This window comes from Carcharhinus amblyrhynchos, chromosome 28, assembly GCF_965287045.1.
Source record: "Carcharhinus amblyrhynchos chromosome 28, sCarAmb.v2.hapA, whole genome shotgun sequence".
NCBI classification, from domain to species: domain Eukaryota; kingdom Metazoa; phylum Chordata; class Chondrichthyes; order Carcharhiniformes; family Carcharhinidae; genus Carcharhinus; species Carcharhinus amblyrhynchos.
The window spans coordinates 11327892-11346150 of NC_137351.1; the positions used below are offsets into that span (position 1 = coordinate 11327892).

General features: G+C 41.7%; 1 protein-coding gene and 1 long non-coding RNA gene across 5 annotated transcripts in view; one reads left to right on the top strand and one right to left on the bottom strand.

The window, feature by feature from the left end:
- Positions 1-4437, bottom strand: part of map2k5 (mitogen-activated protein kinase kinase 5) — a 294288-nt gene extending 289851 nt beyond the window's left edge. For all 4 annotated transcript variants that reach the window (XR_013889610.1, XM_080214341.1, XM_080214340.1 and 1 more), the window contains exon 1: positions 3997-4437. Coding sequence is in view for 3 of the 4 variants with exons in the window: in XM_080214341.1 (XP_080070467.1) it covers positions 3997-4134 (138 nt within the window). In the remaining variant the exon portion in view is untranslated. The remainder of the gene's footprint in view (positions 1-3996) is intronic.
- Positions 4438-4508: 71 nt separating this feature from the next.
- LOC145359415 (uncharacterized) lies at positions 4509-18040 on the top strand. Its single transcript, XR_013889581.1, has 3 exons — positions 4509-4615; positions 13821-13926; positions 17876-18040. It is a non-coding gene; the product is annotated as an uncharacterized LOC145359415 (long non-coding RNA).
- The last annotated feature ends 219 nt before the right edge of the window (positions 18041-18259 follow it).

An 18259-nucleotide genomic window follows, 5' to 3' on the forward strand; every position in this document is an offset into this window, starting at 1 on the left:
GGGATGGATAGGATAGAGGTGGAGAGGCTCTCCCTGCTCAGAAAGGACAGTAGGACTAGAGGGCACAGCCTCAAGATAAGGGGGGGGGGGAGCAGTTTAGAACAGAGTTGAGGAGGAGCTTCTTCACTCAAAGGGTGGTGAATCTCTGGAATTCTCTGCCCGTTGAAGTGGTGGAGGCTGCCTCGCTAAATATATTTAAGACGCGGGTAGATAGGTTTTTAATAGGCAAGGGGATTAAGGGTTATGGGGAGAAGGCGGGAAAGTGGAACTGAGCCACTTCAGATCAGCCATGATCTTATTGAATGGCGGAGCAGGCTCGAAGGGCTAAATGGCCTACTCCTGCTCCTATTTCTTACGTTCTTATGTTCTTATATGGGAAACAATGGATAACACGGATTCTCGACACATTGTGTGTTAGACAAAAATGATTAGCAACAAATCACTGACAGCAAGAATGCTTGCAAAAGGTCTGTTGGACAAATAAATCTATTGCAGCTTGGGAATTTCTGTGCATCTGAGAAGCACACATCTACTTGGCTTTCCGTTTTACAATTCTGAACGCAATAATTATTGTTGAGGCAACGGCCACAGATACAAACAACTCTTTGATTCTTCACCAAATGTCCATTGTTCGTGCATTAACTTAGAAAACTGGTGATAGTGAAAGCCCTTATACCTCAACTAGATGAATTCTTCTACCAACATTCACACAAACATACTTTCCCTCAAGGATTATTGCTCAGATTCCTGGGAATTCAAGTAGCTGTTGATTAAATGGATGATCACACACATAAACCCACATCCAACACACTACTTTGACTCCAAAACATTGGGCCTCAGCTCCATTATTCATTATAAATTCCAACTAATGACAATATTCACTGTTAAAACACCAATTTTAACTTTTCATCTCACAACATTCCAGTCATCATGTCAGCCAATATACAAAACAGTTTACATGTCTCTGGTATCTAAATAGGAATCATGTATAAGACAGTGTAAAGAGAAATAAGACATCCAATCAATACCATTTGGATGACGGAGGATTCCAGAAGGATGAGGAGAAGGCTAAATGGTGTGGATTCAAGATAGAAATGAACACTCAGAACTACAAAGCAAACAGTTACTGTTTCTAAAAGAAAGCTATGAAAGCATAGAATAAATATACAACATAAAAAAAACCATCAGCAAACTGTTTCGAGTAGTTATGGGGTAGGAACAAGAAGCAAGATTAATGCAAGAAATTTAGAGCATGGCAGGAGAAACTTCCGGCAGGCTTTTTAAAGCTGTGGACTTCACTTTCAGGACTAGTAGCGAAGACAAAAAAAAAATTCAACATTCAAAATTAGACAGGGATAAAGTAATGTAATGGGACAGGATGAGTAACTGGCCTGCTATTGTGTTGCAATATGTATTCATTTCAAATTAAGCATTTCTATGCAAAAAGTTAACTTTTTAGGTGGGAGGAGGTTGTGGTGAGAGATTGCTAGTGTCACTGGACTAGTCATCCATAGGCCCAGACTAATGCTCTGAGGACGTGGAATAAAATCCCAACATGGCAGCTGGTGAAATTTGAACCGATTAATAAATCTGAAATATACAACTAGTTTCAGCAATGGTGGCATTATTCAACCGTGTTTCCCTCCCCCCCAAGGGGAAGAGAGCCAGCAGCCCCCTCCCCCCCAAGAGGAAGAGAGCCAGCAGCCCCCTCCCCCCCCCCCCAAGGGGAAGAGAGCCAGCAGCCCCCTCCCCCCCCAAGGGGAAGAGAGCCAGCAGCCCCCTCCCCGGGGAGTGCAGCCAGCAGCCCCCTCCCCGGGGAGTGCAGCCAGCAGCCCCCTCCCCGGGGAGTGCAGCCAGCAGCCCCCTCCCCGGGGAGTGCAGCCAGCAGCCCCCTCCCCAGGGAAGGAGGGGAAACCAGCAGCCCTCTACCTCCGGGGGAAAACCAACAGCCAAAGATGTGCTCTTAGGCTGATTGGTGTACCAAATTGACACTATTCTCCCCTGAATCTGGCTACATTAGATGTTCCACTCATGTACACACAGGGCGGGGTAGGTTTGGGAAGATGCAGCGGCACGGGCTCGTTGGGCCGAAGGGCCTGTTTCCCGTGCTGGGATGTTCTTTGTTTAAACAGCCCTTTCCATAAGAAAGGGGTCAATTAGGCCTTTTGGTCCATTGGGTCTGCTCTGCCATTCACGCATGCCTGATATCATTCTCATCCCCATTCCCCAGCCTTCACCCTGTAACCTTTGATTCCCTTATTGATCAAGAACCTACCCACATCTGTCTTAAAATGCACTCAATGGACTTGGCTTTCACTACCCTTTGTGGGAATGAGTTTCATAGGTTCACCTTCTGGCTGAAGAAATTCCTCATCTCAGTTTTAAAGGAGCACCCCTTCAAGTTGTACCTCGAGTTTCTCCCACAAGTAGAAACATCCTTTCCTTGTCCACTATATCTTGGCCTCTCAGTATTCTGAGAGTTTCAATTAGATTCCTTCCCTCATCATTCTGAACTCCAAGTATAGGCACAGACTCCTCAACTGCTCCTCATATGCCAAACCCTTCATTCCTGAACCTCCTCTGGACCCCTGTGAGAAACGCAGCTCACAGTCAAACAATTTAGTCAAGTTCTGAAGGGGCAAGATATTTTATTTAATGTTCTTGCAAGACCGGGTGTCCAATAAAATAAGCACACCTTACATAGATTTGCAGCACATTTTATACTTTTTTACAAGCATTGTAATGGCTTGGCAATGTGTTGTTCTCCCCTAATTGGTGGTCCCTGTCCCACCTATGTGTTATCATTCCCCTATTGGCTCGAGGTGCCCCAAGTTTCCATCCCCTCTACTCCCCATCTAACAATGTCTCCTGTTATCACAAGAGTGCATTAGCAAACTCATCCATCTTATCTAACACTGTTACATGTCCTAGTTCAGATTGGCGGTAATCAATCCTTTAATCACTGCTGTCCCAACTATCTCAGTGACCTTTTTCCCCCTTTTAGGCTTAGTTGTAGAAACAACATATCTTGTATACCATTTGCTTTTTATAACTTGGACCTCGTACATTCCTTCAGGATGTGGTGTATGCTTCACTGCACACCACGCATCTGGTGTTATTCCTACATCACAGGCAGTTTCTTTATTGTCCCTGACTATTGCTCTGTTAGCAGCAGCGAATTTTATGTCCTATGTTTGTGACAAAGATCACAGTTGTTTCCATAATGTGGGTTCTCAATGTGCCTGACTATATCCAGTCTACCTAACTTTAGGCTATTTCTCTATGGTGTACAGATATATGTGTGAACAGCATCTTTACCTGTTGCTCACACCCCCAAGGCCAGCAGATCCCTCTTTAGCTATAGGGCCCAAAACCTTAAATGGGATCTGACCGAAGCCTTATACAGCTTCCGGAGTACATCCCCACTCTTGTATTCTAGCCTTCTAGAAATGAATGCGAACATTGAATTTGCCTTCCTAATTGCCGAGTGCATGTTAATCTTAAGACAGTCTTGAATTAGGGCTTCCAAGTCCCTTTGTGCTTCAGATTTCTGAAGCCTTTTCCCATTTAGATAATAGTCTATGGTCATTCCTGCTTTTATTCTCTATGTTTTTAGGGAAACGAGCAGCCTCCCCCCGCCCGGGGCAGAAACCAGCAGATCCCCCTAGCCCCGCCCAGGGCGGAAACCAGCAGACCCCGCCCCCCCCCGGGCAGAAACCAGCAGACCCCGCCCCCCCCCGGGCAGAAACCAGCAGACCCCGCCCCCCCGGGCAGAAACCAGCAGACCCCCCGGCCCCACCCAGGGCAGAAACCAGCAGACCCTCCCCAGTCCCACCCAGGGCAGAAACCAGCAGACCCTCCCCAGTCCCACCCAGAGGGCGGGGAGAACCAGCAGCCCCCTGGTGTGAAAACCAGCAGCCCCCAGCCCCACGCGGTGGGGTGGGAAACCAGTAGCCTCCCAGCAGCCCCTCAGTTCTGATTCCCCCTCCCACTTACCAGCACATCCCTGAAGAGCAGCTGGGAGCCGAGCGGGATGTTCCAGTCCACATCACCGCCGTCCGGTACCTTGATGCGGATGACCAGCTGCTGGGGCTGCGGCGGCAGCTTGGGTTCCATCTCACGCGGCACCAGCATCGCTGGCGCGAGGCCGCATGTTCCGCCTCGCGCCGGGGCGGGTGGGGGGGGGAGAAAAAAAATCACCGGCCAACTGCCACCCAGGCCTCGCGCTCTGGCCGCTCCTCTCCGCGCTTGCGAGCCGCCCACCTTATTCACTTCCAGCAAACCAAACGTCCTCTTCTCGTTTAACAAGCTTTAGATTTCTCCTGGTGCTTTTGCTTGCTTGTTTATTTATTTTTTCTCTCCTCCTCGCAGCTTTTACTCGACGCTTTTAAATTTAAAGGAAGTCTCTTGCGTTGTAAACCGGAACAAAAATGATGGGGCTGGAGCTTGCCCGGACACGTGATAGGAAAGGTGCCCTCTTTCTACCCCCTCCAGCCGGCGGAGTGCTTTACCCTGTGCACCAGACAGGGTTAGGGCGTCTTGTTCAGGGCTACCCTGGAGTCTCCAGGAGTTGAAGATTCACTTTCTGGCTACTGAACCAGCCTGAGAATTGGGGGTAAAATCGTTGCTGCAGCATATAGAAAATAAGCTCTGGCTTTTTTTTTCTCCCTCTGTCATTTTATTTATTAGGTACAAAACTGAGGTGAGGAGAAACGTCTTCACCCAGAGAGTAATTCTCCACCACAGAAAACAGTTGAGACCAAAACATTGAATGTTTTTCAGAAAGGGCAGCACAGCGTGTTAGCACTGCTGCCTCACAGCGCCAGAGACCCAAGTTTGATTCCCGGTTTGGGTCACTGTCTGTGCGGGGTCTGCATATTCTCCCCATGTCTGTGTGGGTTTCTTCCCACACTCCAACGATGAGCAACGGTCAGGCTAACTTCTCCACAGGGTACCCGAACAGGTGCCAGAGTGTAGGGGATTTTTGCAGTAACTCCATTGCAGGTATTCATGTAAGCCTACTTGTGACACTAATAAATAAACTACCATCTGAAACTCCAGGGTTTATTATGAAGTTAGCCTGGACCCCAATGTTTTTTGATTTTGGCATTAGTGTGAGAATAAAGGTGTTTTGCTCCAGGTCTGTAATTCAGTCAAGCCACTAGTAGGCTTTTATGGCGACTAGGGGATTTTCACAATAACCTTTTTGCAGTGTTAATGTAAGCTTGTAGCTCTTTTGCACACCAAACAAATAAACAAACTCAAATTAAAAGGGGCAGCCCCCCAAAAAGGAAGGGGGTCGGCCCAAACAAAAAGCAAAGTTGAAAGGAAACTTAAAACGTTAAGTCAAAATGTGATTGTCAGGGCCTATAACACATCCCAGCCCCTGCGGTGCCCAGCGTAAGCCTACTTGTTACACTAATAAATAAATTTTAAATTTTATGTACTGAAAATGGGCTCCCTAATGCCTAGATATTTGTGTTCCCTTGAATTCTGAAGAACAATCAAGGACCCTACGTTCCTTGGACTTACTCTCTTCCCCCTTCTCCTGTCGGGAAAAAGATACAAATGTCTGAGGTCACGTACCAACTGACTCAAGAACAGCTTCTTCCCTGCTGCCATCAGACTTTTGAATGGGTCTACCTCACACTAAGTTGATCTTTCTTTACCAACCCCCCCCCACCCCCACCCCCAGCTACATTCTGCACTCTTATTTCCTTCTATATGAACTGTATGCTTTGTCTGTATAGCACACAAGAAACAATACTTTTCACTGTATACTAATACATGTGACAATAATAAAATCAATTAAGCATCATATACACATTTTTAAATTGATTGTTCAGTGGAAGGATCTTGATGCTTGCATTTAATATAATACTTCTAGAAAGCTTCAACTATGCACAGTTCCAAATATAGCATTGTAGTGGAATCTTCCAAAATGCTTGTTGTTTTCTGAGTTCTGTTCTAGACTGTGCTGACCAAGGACTATGTGCTACTTTGCGCACATGTACTCTCCAAACTTTGTTCATCCTTTTCTCTGTAAAGGAACTTGCTCTTACATGCATGTAAATACCATAATCACAATGTAATACAGCCTTATATTTTGACAGCTGATCCACAAATGTGGTCTGTCACTTGTGAAGGAAATGATCTTGATTTTGTATTTCTGGTCTGATAAAATGTCTTCTCTTCCTCGTGTTTCTATTTGGCATCCAAATCATTGACTTTGTTATCATATTGGGGTTCCTATGCATTTCTATTAACTATGTCAGCAGTCTTGTTCCTGAACGTATTCTCAATTTCCTGTTCTGCCTGAACTACTGCTGTTGATTTAGAACATCTCCTTCAGCTGGGTGACTTCATTTGCCAATTTCTTCCTTCTGTATCAACCAATTTTTTAGACCTGAGTTGTTCTTTATTCTGTGCATCTGCTTTTGCAATCCATTCAGTTTATCCATTTCTGAGTCTCTTCCAAGAGTCCATTATTTCCTCCTAACAACATTTGATAACAATCTCTTGCTTCTCATGCTTTGCATATTTTCAGAGAACTGACATGTTCCTTTTGTTGTAGTTGCACCGAACTCTACTTCTACATTCATCATTTCTTCCTTCTTTGTGTTATATTTATTAGACAATTCTCCTGAACTGTTAACTTGTTCTTACAGGTGTGTTCTATCTTTGGGTTTGTCCATTGCTATATCTTCCTCAGCACAGAATTTTTGCCTCTCTGCAGAATGCCAATTTCTCCAACACATGTGAATTCCACATGACTGTGTGATGATACTTTGTCTTTAAGAAATGTATTTGTGTCATGCATCTTGTGCAGGGTTTTTTTAAGCAGGCAGTTCTAAGTATCAATGCCGTTTTACTTGTACACAGCAGCCTCTGTTGTTTCTGCAGCAACATAATTAATCCTAATTTCTAAAATGTTTGTTCTAACCTGGATTAATGTTGTTCTGTTATTTTAGTTTTGTCCCCTGGGATTTTGCTGAGTAGGCCTTGATTAGCTTGATTGACAGTAAAATCATGTGACTGGGTGGAGCTGGGGTTACACAGCGAAATCAAGCTCAGTTTGCTGCTTGGTATCTTGAGGTAGAGGTTGTTTTCTGTCTTTTTTTTGGGACTGGGATATGCAGAAAATAGGTCTTTCTCTGAGATGCTACTGTTTGGGAGGGGTGGATCTTTGGAGGTTGTGTGAAAACCTAGGCCAGAAACTCCAAGGTATTTTATGCAGGTAGCCTAGACCCTAAGTTTTACATTTGATTTTGGCATGGGTGAGCATAAGATGTTTCACTCCAGGATGATTCAGGTGACCCACTAAGAAGCTTTTATCAAACAAAGTTTATAAAAGAACAGTTAAAGTATAATAAAAAGAATTAGCATAACTTTTACCAAATTACAAAATTTAAATATGACAGTATAACCTCTAACAGCCAGCTATCTTTGTTGTTCTAAGATAAACACCATCCCACATACATACACCCTTCAGGATTAGCACAAAAACAAGTAGGCAACAATTTTGGACAGAGATCCAACCAATGGCCTTCAAGAAGGGTATATCCTTAAGACAGCAAAACCAATAAGCAAACCTGTTCTCTAGCAGCTTCCAATCTTCAGACTTCAAAGACAGGAAAGGATATCTCACTCTACCTGCAGTTTCCACAACAGTAACATACATACAACAAAATTTCCAGCTCCAGAGAGGGGAAAAAAACAAGAGACACTGCTTTCTGTCTCAAATCCATACAGCGTCTGAAAAAAAAGCTGTTTCTTTGTAAAAGCATAGCTGTCCAAAGTCACATGACATGACCTTTCAATTATCCCAATTAATTTCTGCTCTGCAATCCCAAGGGACATTAAAAACCATAAGACCCTGCATTAGTTCAGATTAAAATCAGCAAGATGTCCATTATATTGTTTCAGTAACAGTTAGGGGACACCAGTTGCAGACAACATGATGCAGACAAAGTCCTGCAGAAAAACACGATTAGATACATTTCTTAAAGGCACAGTATTGTCACAGTTTCCATTTGCAAGTCAGAAGCTCAGTGTCTTTTTGTAACTGTCCACAGGTTAAAAGACTGGAAACATAGAATCCCTGTGAGTATACTTGTTTTGTGTTGATTCTGAAGAGGCATTTATGCCTATGAGGATGCTGCTTAAATTGAAACAATAGGGATGGATAGCTGTTAAGAAATATACATTGTCATGTTTAAGTATTTCCATTTGGTATAAATTATGTTAATTATTTTTGTAATCATAGAATTCTACAGTGCAAAAGGAGGCCATTCAGCCCATCGAGTCTGCACCAAACACAATCCCACTTAGGCCCTATCCCCACAACCCCATGCATTTACTCTACCTAGTCCCCCTGACAGTAAGGGGCAATTTAGCATAGCCAATCCACCTAACCCGCACATCTTTGGACTGTGGGAGGAAACCGGAGCACCTGAAGGAAACCCACGCAGACAGATTAGATGACCAGTTTATCTGTGTGGTGGTGCTAGTTGAGGGGGAAATGTTGACATAGAATTCCAACAGTGCAGAAGGAGGACATTTAGCCCGTCAAGACTGCATTGACCACAGTATCATTATGGTGATTGGGACTTCGAGAAGCCTCTTGTGCAACAAGATCGCAAAATATAAAACAGAAATATAGTGATTAAGGCCCCAGTTCTATTGATTGTTAACTGAAGTAATTTTTCATTACTTACATGAGATTTAATCAGGAATAATATTTAAAGATCTCTGCTTGGCACAAGTCATTAGCATATAATTGAACTCAGAAGAAAGGCCCTATCCCCGCAACCCCATGCATTTACTCTAGCTAGTCCCCCAACACTAAGGAGCAATCTAGCATGGTCAATCCACCTAACCAGTACATCTTTGGACTGTGGGAGGAAACTGGAGCACCTGGAGGAAACCCACACAGACACAAGGAGAATGTGCAAACTCCACACAGACAATGACCCACGCTGGGAATCAAACCTAGGTTCCAGGTGAAGCAACAGTGCTAACCACTGTGCCACCTTGCTGCCCCAAATGAATGGTGGAGCAGGCTCAAAGGGCTGAATGGCCTACCCCTGCTTCTTGTTTCTGCTTTCCACACAGATAATCACCCAAGGTCAGAATCAATCCCAGGTCCTTGGCGCTATGAGGCAACAGTGCCACTGTGCTGCCCTGTGTTATATTGTAACTGTTGTTTAAAATAAAATTTGTTTTAATAAAAACTTCCTAGTGGGTTGACTGAATCATATACCTGGAGCAAAACGCCTTATGCTCACGCAGATGCCAAAATCAAAAAACGTTGATGTCTAGGGCTCACTTCATAATATACCTTGGAGTCTCAGATCTGGTCCCTAACAACTGGTAGTTTGATAATTCAGTTGGATCTCTAAAGGATTGCTAACATGGGTGAATGATAGTTCTGCTTCAACAGTACGGTGATACTGTAACAGATGACACGATATCTCAAAGAGTGCCATGGATCAAATCCTTGAGGTGCTTCATGCAAAGAGAAGCAGTTCTCTCACCAATCACAAAATTGATAGTATCCGTTTACATGGGATTTCATTAGCTCTTCTTGAGTTCCGTATAATCTCTGTTGCTGCGTTCCACTTGTGCTTTTGTCTATCAACCCTTTTACTTTCTATTTACATCTTCATGCTCTAATTCCAATTTCTCACACATGCAGGTGAATGCCTTATTGTTTTTTACTGGTCCTAATAGACTTCCAAGTTACTTCCACCCTTTTCACAACACTTGTTTCTTTCCCTTAGCTTTGACGTAGCTGGGCCACTTCTCATTTTGAATAAGATTACAAACTTTTACCTCATTTTCTGTTTGCTGTAGTTCTTGGTGAAGTTCATATAACTTTTTTTCATTCATACTTGTTCTTTACTGTGGCTTGTCTTACTCTTAAGTGGATTACAGCTTTATTATTTGCTTGTAGTTCATTGCTACAACTTCAAAGAATGTCTCAACATAAAAGGATGGGACACACTTTTGCTTTCAACTCTTCACTTAGTCATTTAGGGTTTTTTGGTGCCCTCTTCCTGGGGTCTTTTGTTGCCCTCCTGGAAACCTTTCATTGTCCTCCTGGGGTATTTCGGTAGCTCCCCTCTCAGGGGACTTTTACTGCCTATGCTTAGTCTGGTGTTGTCTCTTGCTTAAAGGCTTATCACCTCCTCTGAGCTCTAGCATTGCCTCTTTTTTGAGGTCTTAATTTCCTCTTTTGAGGTCTTGTGTTAAGTTGCCCTCTATCTGGGGTGTTCTCTGATTTTCCTGCCCCTTGCCTTTTGTTCTTTCTTGTGCTCATTGCATTAAATGTTGTACAACTTTAAATGCATTACTGCTTTAAGACAATCAGCTTTCTTTTTAACTACCACATTTGCTGTTTCTCTCTGTGCCTGTGCTTTTTTCCACCCTTTTGAAGTTTTGGCTGGATAACTTTTTGGACCCTATTTTAAACTTTTAAAAGTTTTTCTAAGGGTATAAGACTTTTACTTTGATTTCTACAGTTTTCTCAGCTTCCTGGCTGGCTGGAAAGTCCTTTTTTCCCCCTCTAAATGGAAACGTAGAAACTAGAAGCAGAGTAGGCCCTTCAGCCCTTCAGGCCTGCTCTACCATTCGACGGCTGATCATCAAATTCAATATCCTGATCCCCATCCCCCCCATATCCTTTGATCCCTTTAGCATCAAAATCAATATCTAATTTCTTCTTGAAATCAGACAACCTTTTGCCTCAACTATTCTCTGTGGTAGTGAATTCCACACATTTACCACCCTCTGGGTGAAGAAATTTCTCCTCACCTCAGTTCTAAAACGTTTACCCCTTGTCCTCAAGCTATGATCTCCTAGTTCTGGACTCCCCCACCATTGAGAACATTCTTTCTGAATCTAAACATGCTGTTCTTTTTGTTAATTTCGCTCTGAGAAATCAGCGCTGTTGGCAAGTGTGAGGTGGTCCACTTTGGTAGGAAGAATGGTAGGAAGGACTATTACTTACGTGGCGAAAAACTGCAGCAGGCGACGGTGCAGAGGGACCTCGGGGTCCTTGTGCATGAGTCGCAAAAACCCAGCTTGCAGGTGCAGCAGGTGGTCAGGAAGGCGAATGGGATGCTGGCCTTCATAGCGAGGGGGATTGAATATAAAAGTAGGGAGGTCTTGCTGCAGCTGTATAGGGCATTGGTGAGGCCGCAGCTGGAGTACTGTGTGCAGTTTTGGGCGCCGCACCTGCGCAAGGATTGGAGGGAGTGCAGAGGAGGTTTACTAGACTGATACCAGAGTTGAGGGGGTTGAGCTATGAGGAGAGGCTGAATAAACTAGGCTTGTACTCGTTAGAGTTTAGAAGAATGAGGGGAGATCTCATTGAGACGTATAAGATGATGAATGGGATGGATAGGATAGAGGTGGAGAGACTCTTCCCGCTCAAAAAAGACAGTAGGACTAGGGGGCACAGCCTCAAGATAAAGGGAAGGCGGTTTAGAACGGAGTTGAGGAGGAACTTCTTCACTCAAAGGGTGGTGAATCTCTGGAATTCTCTGCCCGTTGAAGTGGTGGAGGCTGCCTCGCTAAATATTTTTAAGACGCGGGTTGATGGGTTCTTGATAAGAGTTAAGATTAAGGGTTATGGGGAGAGGGCGGGAAAGTGGAACTGAGCCACGACAGATCAGCCATGATCTTATTGAATGGCGGGGCAGGCTCGAAGGGCTAGATGGCCTACTACTGCTCCTATTTCTTATGTTCTTATGTTCTTTCAGAACCACTATTTTCTTTTAACTTTTTAACCAATTTTCTTTTTTTCAAACAGCCAAAGGACTTCTTTTGTTCCCAAAACTGACAATATTCATCACCTGTAGCCTCATTAGTGCAGGGAGGTCCCTTGGAGACTCTGAGATCTGCAATCTCAGCTTTTCACTTTCCCCTGCTTTTGAGACAAGCTTTGCAGAGCCTGAGACTTTTTCTCTTGTTTACTTCTGAACTTTTAACTGCAGCCAATATCTGCCTTTATATCCCGATTTCTCCATCTAAAGTCCAAAACGGCTTATCACGACTTTCTCAAGGACAACTGAGGATGGGCAATAAATGCTGGCTCAGCCAGTGACACCCAAATCCCATACATGAATAATTTAAAAATACAGTACTTTTTACACAGCAATCAGATGTTGCACCCTTAAAGGGAATAGCAGCAGAATAACATATTGTGCAATACATGGCGAAGTACTTTGTAATTATACAACAGCAGGTCATGGAACTTGTTATGTGCAATGCCGTGGATCCATAGGAACAGTGGAATTCGGAGCAGGAGTAAGCAAATTCAGCCCTTCGTGCCTTCTCCGCCATTCAATCAGATCATGGCTGATCTCTCTCTGGACTCAAATCCACTAGTGTTTCACTATCTTCTACTCTAATATAAAATGTATGTTGTGTATACAGGGGGCATAATGATAGAATTTGCAGATGATAAAATTAAGGGGTGTAGCTAACCATAAAGGACTGAAATATGACATGTGAAGTGATATATCTAAGGATGATGAATAACATACACTAAATAGTGAAATTCTAAAAGGATTAGAGGAGTACAAAGATTCAGGGGTTCAAATACAAATCTTTTCAATATAGTGGGAGGAAAAGTAAATAAAAGGACTGTATTTTTAAAAAACTAATGTTAAAAGTACGGAGAAAAAGAGGTAAAGCAAAGCCTGTGCAAATCGTGGGTTTGTACTGTAGTTAGAATATCCCGAATAATTTGGAGTCTTACTTTAGGAAGGATATCAAAGTCAGGAAGATGGTGCAGTAAGGAGTCACCAAGACGTAACTGTGTGGGGCATATCAGATAATACAAATGGTAGTTAGGATTTGTAATGTCCTATCAGAAACAATGTTGAAAATGATCAGTCATTGGTACAGGAAAAATTGCACAGAAATGGCAAAACGTAGGAGGTAAAATATCTATCCAAGTAGAAAGATTTTAATGAGTTCACAATGATACCAGTCAGCTTGGGATCATATAGCCTTACTAAATTAGCACATCATGCCTGTGTTGTCTTTCCAAAAGAGCTATCCACTTCATCTCATTCCATTGTACTTTTGCCATGTGTAGTCTTTAAAATTTTCGATCTTCAAGTATTATCCACTTCCCTCTTTAAAAAAATCCTTTATTGGAACCTCTCATAATATTGGATACTGTATCATTAAATTAGCTGCAAATGAATGTTGTTCATCACAGTTCTTAAAGCCAACTGTTTGTCAGTGTTGGAAATAAACTTCTACCACTTTTGAGGAAATTTATGAACATTCATAAAAGTAGGCTCAGGTTACTCTGACAACATAACTGAATTAACTTAAATTATGCTGAAACTTATATTTATGTAGTAATTTAGCTTATTTATCATCTTACGTTTGTATATCAGAGCAAATGTCCCAGGCTCAAAGCTTAAAACTTCTGATGGGTGGAAAATGGCTTTTGATACTTAACTGCTGTTGTTAAAAGTTAAATGTTAAAAGTATAGAGAAAAAGAGGTAAAGCAAAGCCTGTGCAAATGTACCATTAATTCCCTTCATACACAAAACCAGTTGAATTGAGAGTCCCAGTGTTGGTGTGTGTGTCATGCTCTACATTCTCTCTCCAGCGATAAACCTTTCACACTCAGAACACATAAGAAATCAGGAAGACAATTGTTGAAACATTTCAGATGAAAAATAAGTCACTCCACTGCTGTGGACAATGTAATTGAGTGTAATAGATCTGTGCAGTGGATAATTTAAATTGTAGCAGATCTCATCAATATTCACAGCTCTTTTTGTTTTTGCAGAACATGACAGGGTAAAGGCTGCATTTGACAATGCCATCTGCTATGACACAGTTCAGTTCAATTTCTGTTACATTATAACTGCTTCCACAACTGCATCTTTGCTACAGTAAGATCTCATTTACTGGGTATAATATTTGCTTTTATTGCAAAACTTGTGATGTTTGGACAGTTACTTGTGAATATAAAATTCCAATATATTAGATTTTTTAACCTCTTTAAAACAAACTAAGCACTTATTCAGACCCAATGACCTACAGACCTACATAAGAAATAGAAGCAGGAATTGGCGATGTGGACTCTCAAGCCAGCTACACTAAGTCAATAAGATCTTTGACCTCAACTCGTTGACCTGCCTGAATCCCTTAGAATCCAAAAATCTATCAATTTCAGACTTGAATATACTCAATGACTGAGTATCCACAGCCCCCTGAGATAGAGAATCCAAATATTCACAACTCTCTGAGTAATTCTCCTCATCTCAGACCTAAACGGTCAACCCTTTATCTTGAGATTCCGCCCCCTCATTCTCAACTCACCAGATAGGAAAGTATTCAGCATTCACCCTGTGGCATCCTCTCAGTGCATTTCAATGAAACCATCCCTTGTTCTTCCACACTCCATTTTACTCAATCAGGCCTAACATGATAACCCTTTCATCCTATGAATCAATTGAGTGAACTTTCATTGTATTCCTTTCAGACAAGTATATCCTTCCTTCAGTCCAGAAATTAAAACTGTGCATTGTACCCCAGATGAGGTTTCACCAAAGCTTTGAACAACTAAAGCAAACTTCCTTACCCTTGTACTTCAACCCTAATTGCTTGCTGTACTTGCATATTTTTTCACTCATTTTAGGCTGTTTAAGTTTCTATACCATTTGTTATCCAGGGGAAAACAGTTGTGGCTAGGTAGATCTACATTGTTCTCCAAGATGCTAATTAAAATGGAGAACAATTATATTCGGATTTTGATTTCTTTATAGCCAGCAGCAGTCCCTATAGTGGATGCAGAGTGGCAAAGTTGTGCACTCACATCAAGGATTAATGAAGCGTAAATATTGAGAAACTGTTTTCCAGTGTCAGAAGAGTTGGTAGGAAGAGGACACAAATTTATGTTAACCAGCAAAAGATTCAGAGGTGACATGGAGTCTAAAAGTCATTATAATACGTAGGAGCCCATTTTACCCATGAAGTCCATGCCCAAAACATTGTTCCACACAATGGGTGGAATTTTTGCATCCTGCCCACCGTGGGAAATGTAGTGGGTGGGACAGAACCATGCAAAGGTCTGTTGATCTCGGGTGGGATTTCCTGATCTTGGGGCAAGCATGGCTGGAAAAATCCTGCCCAATGAGTTGTGATCTAGAATACACTACTAAAAGGATCATGAAAAGACTCAATAGTCACTTTCAAAGGGAATTGGACAAATACATGAAGGAAAGGAATTCAACAGCGATGGGAGAAGGGCTGGGGAGTGGAACTCGTTAATTCTACCAAAGAGCTGGCACAGGCACAATGGACCAAATAGCCTCCTTTGCTGTATTATTCATGATTCTAACAATCATGATACAACTGCTATTGGAGAAATAATCAGCAGTAACTAATAAGCTGTATTAAATACAGTAATATGCTAATAGGGATTCCACTCCATTAAATAAAAATATAATCAGATCTACTGACAGTTAATGAAATCCAGTTAGCATGTTCATACAGGAATTGTTTATAATATCCTATCCAATAACCTGCCAGAAATTAACTGTAATGTCGGGAACACAATTCTCTGACTTAATTTCTAACAAAGAAAATGTTTTCAAACATGAACTGTTTTGCTCTAGGCTGTTAACTTGCTGCAGTGATGGCATATTGTAAGCATTTAAATTCATGCAATATATTGCACAATTAACCATGCTGCAACTTGTTGCCTTCATCAACCTTCTAACCTATGGGCTTTTAAGGGTGGATTTACGGTACAAGTACAGCTTGACGCAATGCAGTTTCACTTCACACTGATGCTGCAGTTTTAAAAAACAGCCTGAAACAGGTGTCAACGCCTTGATTTACAATCCAAGTTTAGCATTGTGCAAGGAGCACTTCACACCAATGCTAAACTTATAAAGTCTGAATGCAGTTTGAAATCCAAGGTTAGCATCACCTAATGACGAGTTCTTGATTTATCTCCATTTCTCTGCTGCTCCCTTTAACCACACTGCTGTCCTGTTACAATGAGCCTTGACCTTGCAACTGCATTCCTCAAGAATAAAGCATTTTGACGGATGAAAGTCTGTTGTAGAGGATACTGAAAACTGCCTGAGTTTGGGAAAGGTTATTTCCTTTGAGGTTTGGAATTATAATGCAATATGATGCTGTTTGCAATATTTTCTAATATTTGCTGCCCTGACCATTTGAACACTGTTGCCAGACTGTATGACCACAAAGTGAAGCATAATGAATGCACTTTCTGTAATTGCCCCATGTTCTGTGTATAAAAATAACTGGCTTTTTTAAAAGGCATTTAGCTAATCATTTTGGTAATATGATCTACAGAAGAGAGTGGTCTAACTGACTAGTTCGCTGATTCATGGAGTTAACACTTTCAAGGTTACAATTTTTTAAATATGGCCTCCTTCTGCACGTTAACCGTGCCATGACTCTATGTAAAGTGGCATTGCTGGGTAAACTGTAAAACCACTTGAGTTTTGTTTATTACTCTTAGTCAAAGTGAATGTTATTCAGAAACGGAGAAACATTGTTCCTTGGCCTGAATTGGTAACATTTCCAGTTTTGACCACTTCTGAAACTATTTCCATGGGTCGATCTGCTTGGGATCTAGTGCAACTGTTCCATTCACAATTTGCAACCTCACCCCAAGGCAGCTATTCTTCATCTGTGATTTAAACTATTTCAGCAGGCTATTGAACTATTGGAGGTGTCACAGCTGAAGCTATGTCTGAAGTTAACTGTGGCACTCGAACCGCATGCCCCAGCTAACTTAGCTGTGAGACTGGAGATTGACTCAGAGACATTGCTGGATCCAAATGGTGCAATTTCACAGTGTGCAGTGCATTTATCAATGTTTTCTTGGGGCAACTGCATTACAAGCACATAAACAGTGACTAGCAGGAAAAGACTTCCTGCTCCATCCACGCACAGAATACCTGTTGTATCATAATATGTATTTCCTATCCTACTCAAAACGATGCCAAGCCCAATGAGAGATGATAATACATTAAACACACATCAATTAGTGGAGGGAGAAACTATCAGAAATCACTCTTGTCCATGAGACCTATGTGACCCTGATAATAGTACACAAAACCTATCCTTGGTATGAGGAGATCTCCACCCCAGCCAGAAACAGGTTCCACTCTCATTTGAAGGAATTTGTGAGCCTGGAGCCTGTTCCACAAGTCCACTATTTCTAATACTTCCCCTGCCAAAGTCCTCCCTAACTATTTGTTTTCTGTTATGTTACGATCTCCCCACAAAGAGGTTCCAGGTTTCTTGAAGTCAGCATCACTAAGGGCCACACGGTTCAGTGAAAATACAAGTAAAACATTAATGATGCATAGAAATAAACTGTGATTCTAAGTGCATTATTTCTGAAAACATTAAAAAGACATGGTGTTAAAAACAGAAAAATACTCTGCTCACCTATCACTAAAGCATTTAAGCAATTATTTAAATTATTTATAATAGAACAGTGAGGTTTTTTTTGTTTTAATCATTTACTGAAAAACTACATAATTAAAATTACAAATGTTCTATTTAAAAGTGGCAGAAATAAAATACATCCCTGGATAAGTACTCATTCTGTGATTAGTGATTCATGAGGTACTTATGCATTGTAAAGCATAAATTATTTAGGAAGAAAAATCACATTAATTTTATTGTTACTCAGATATTTATAGGGGTGGCAGAAACAATTATATAACCCCTGAAGCATTTATGTTCAAGTCCAATCATTAGCATAGGCCAAACCAATTTTGTTTAGTGCACTGGCCTAACCTCCTGTGTGTTGGCGTTTTTCACAATCTTTTTCTACTGTCTATTTGATAGGTATCTTCTGGGACAATGTCCGGGGTACATCCTTTTCAGATATATATGTTCTACGCGGGGCAAAATGTTTTGAATACAAAGAACAGAAATCCAGCACAAAAAAAACTGTTTTAATTGCTTCTTTAACATGCAATGAGCATTAATAAACAATGTCATTGAACAGGACGCTAAGCTCTGTGAATATTAATGCGGGGTCTGATTTTTAGCCCATTGACTGTGAATGAACTGAATCTAGCCCAAATGTTATTTTAATCCATTTTTTTTAAAATGTTTCATTAATGGGGAAGTTCACAATTGCATTTTGTTCCTTGGCCATATGGACCATGAAGGTCGCAGATTTGATCCCTGGCCTGTTCTGTCAGCTGATCTCCACAAGGGCAGACA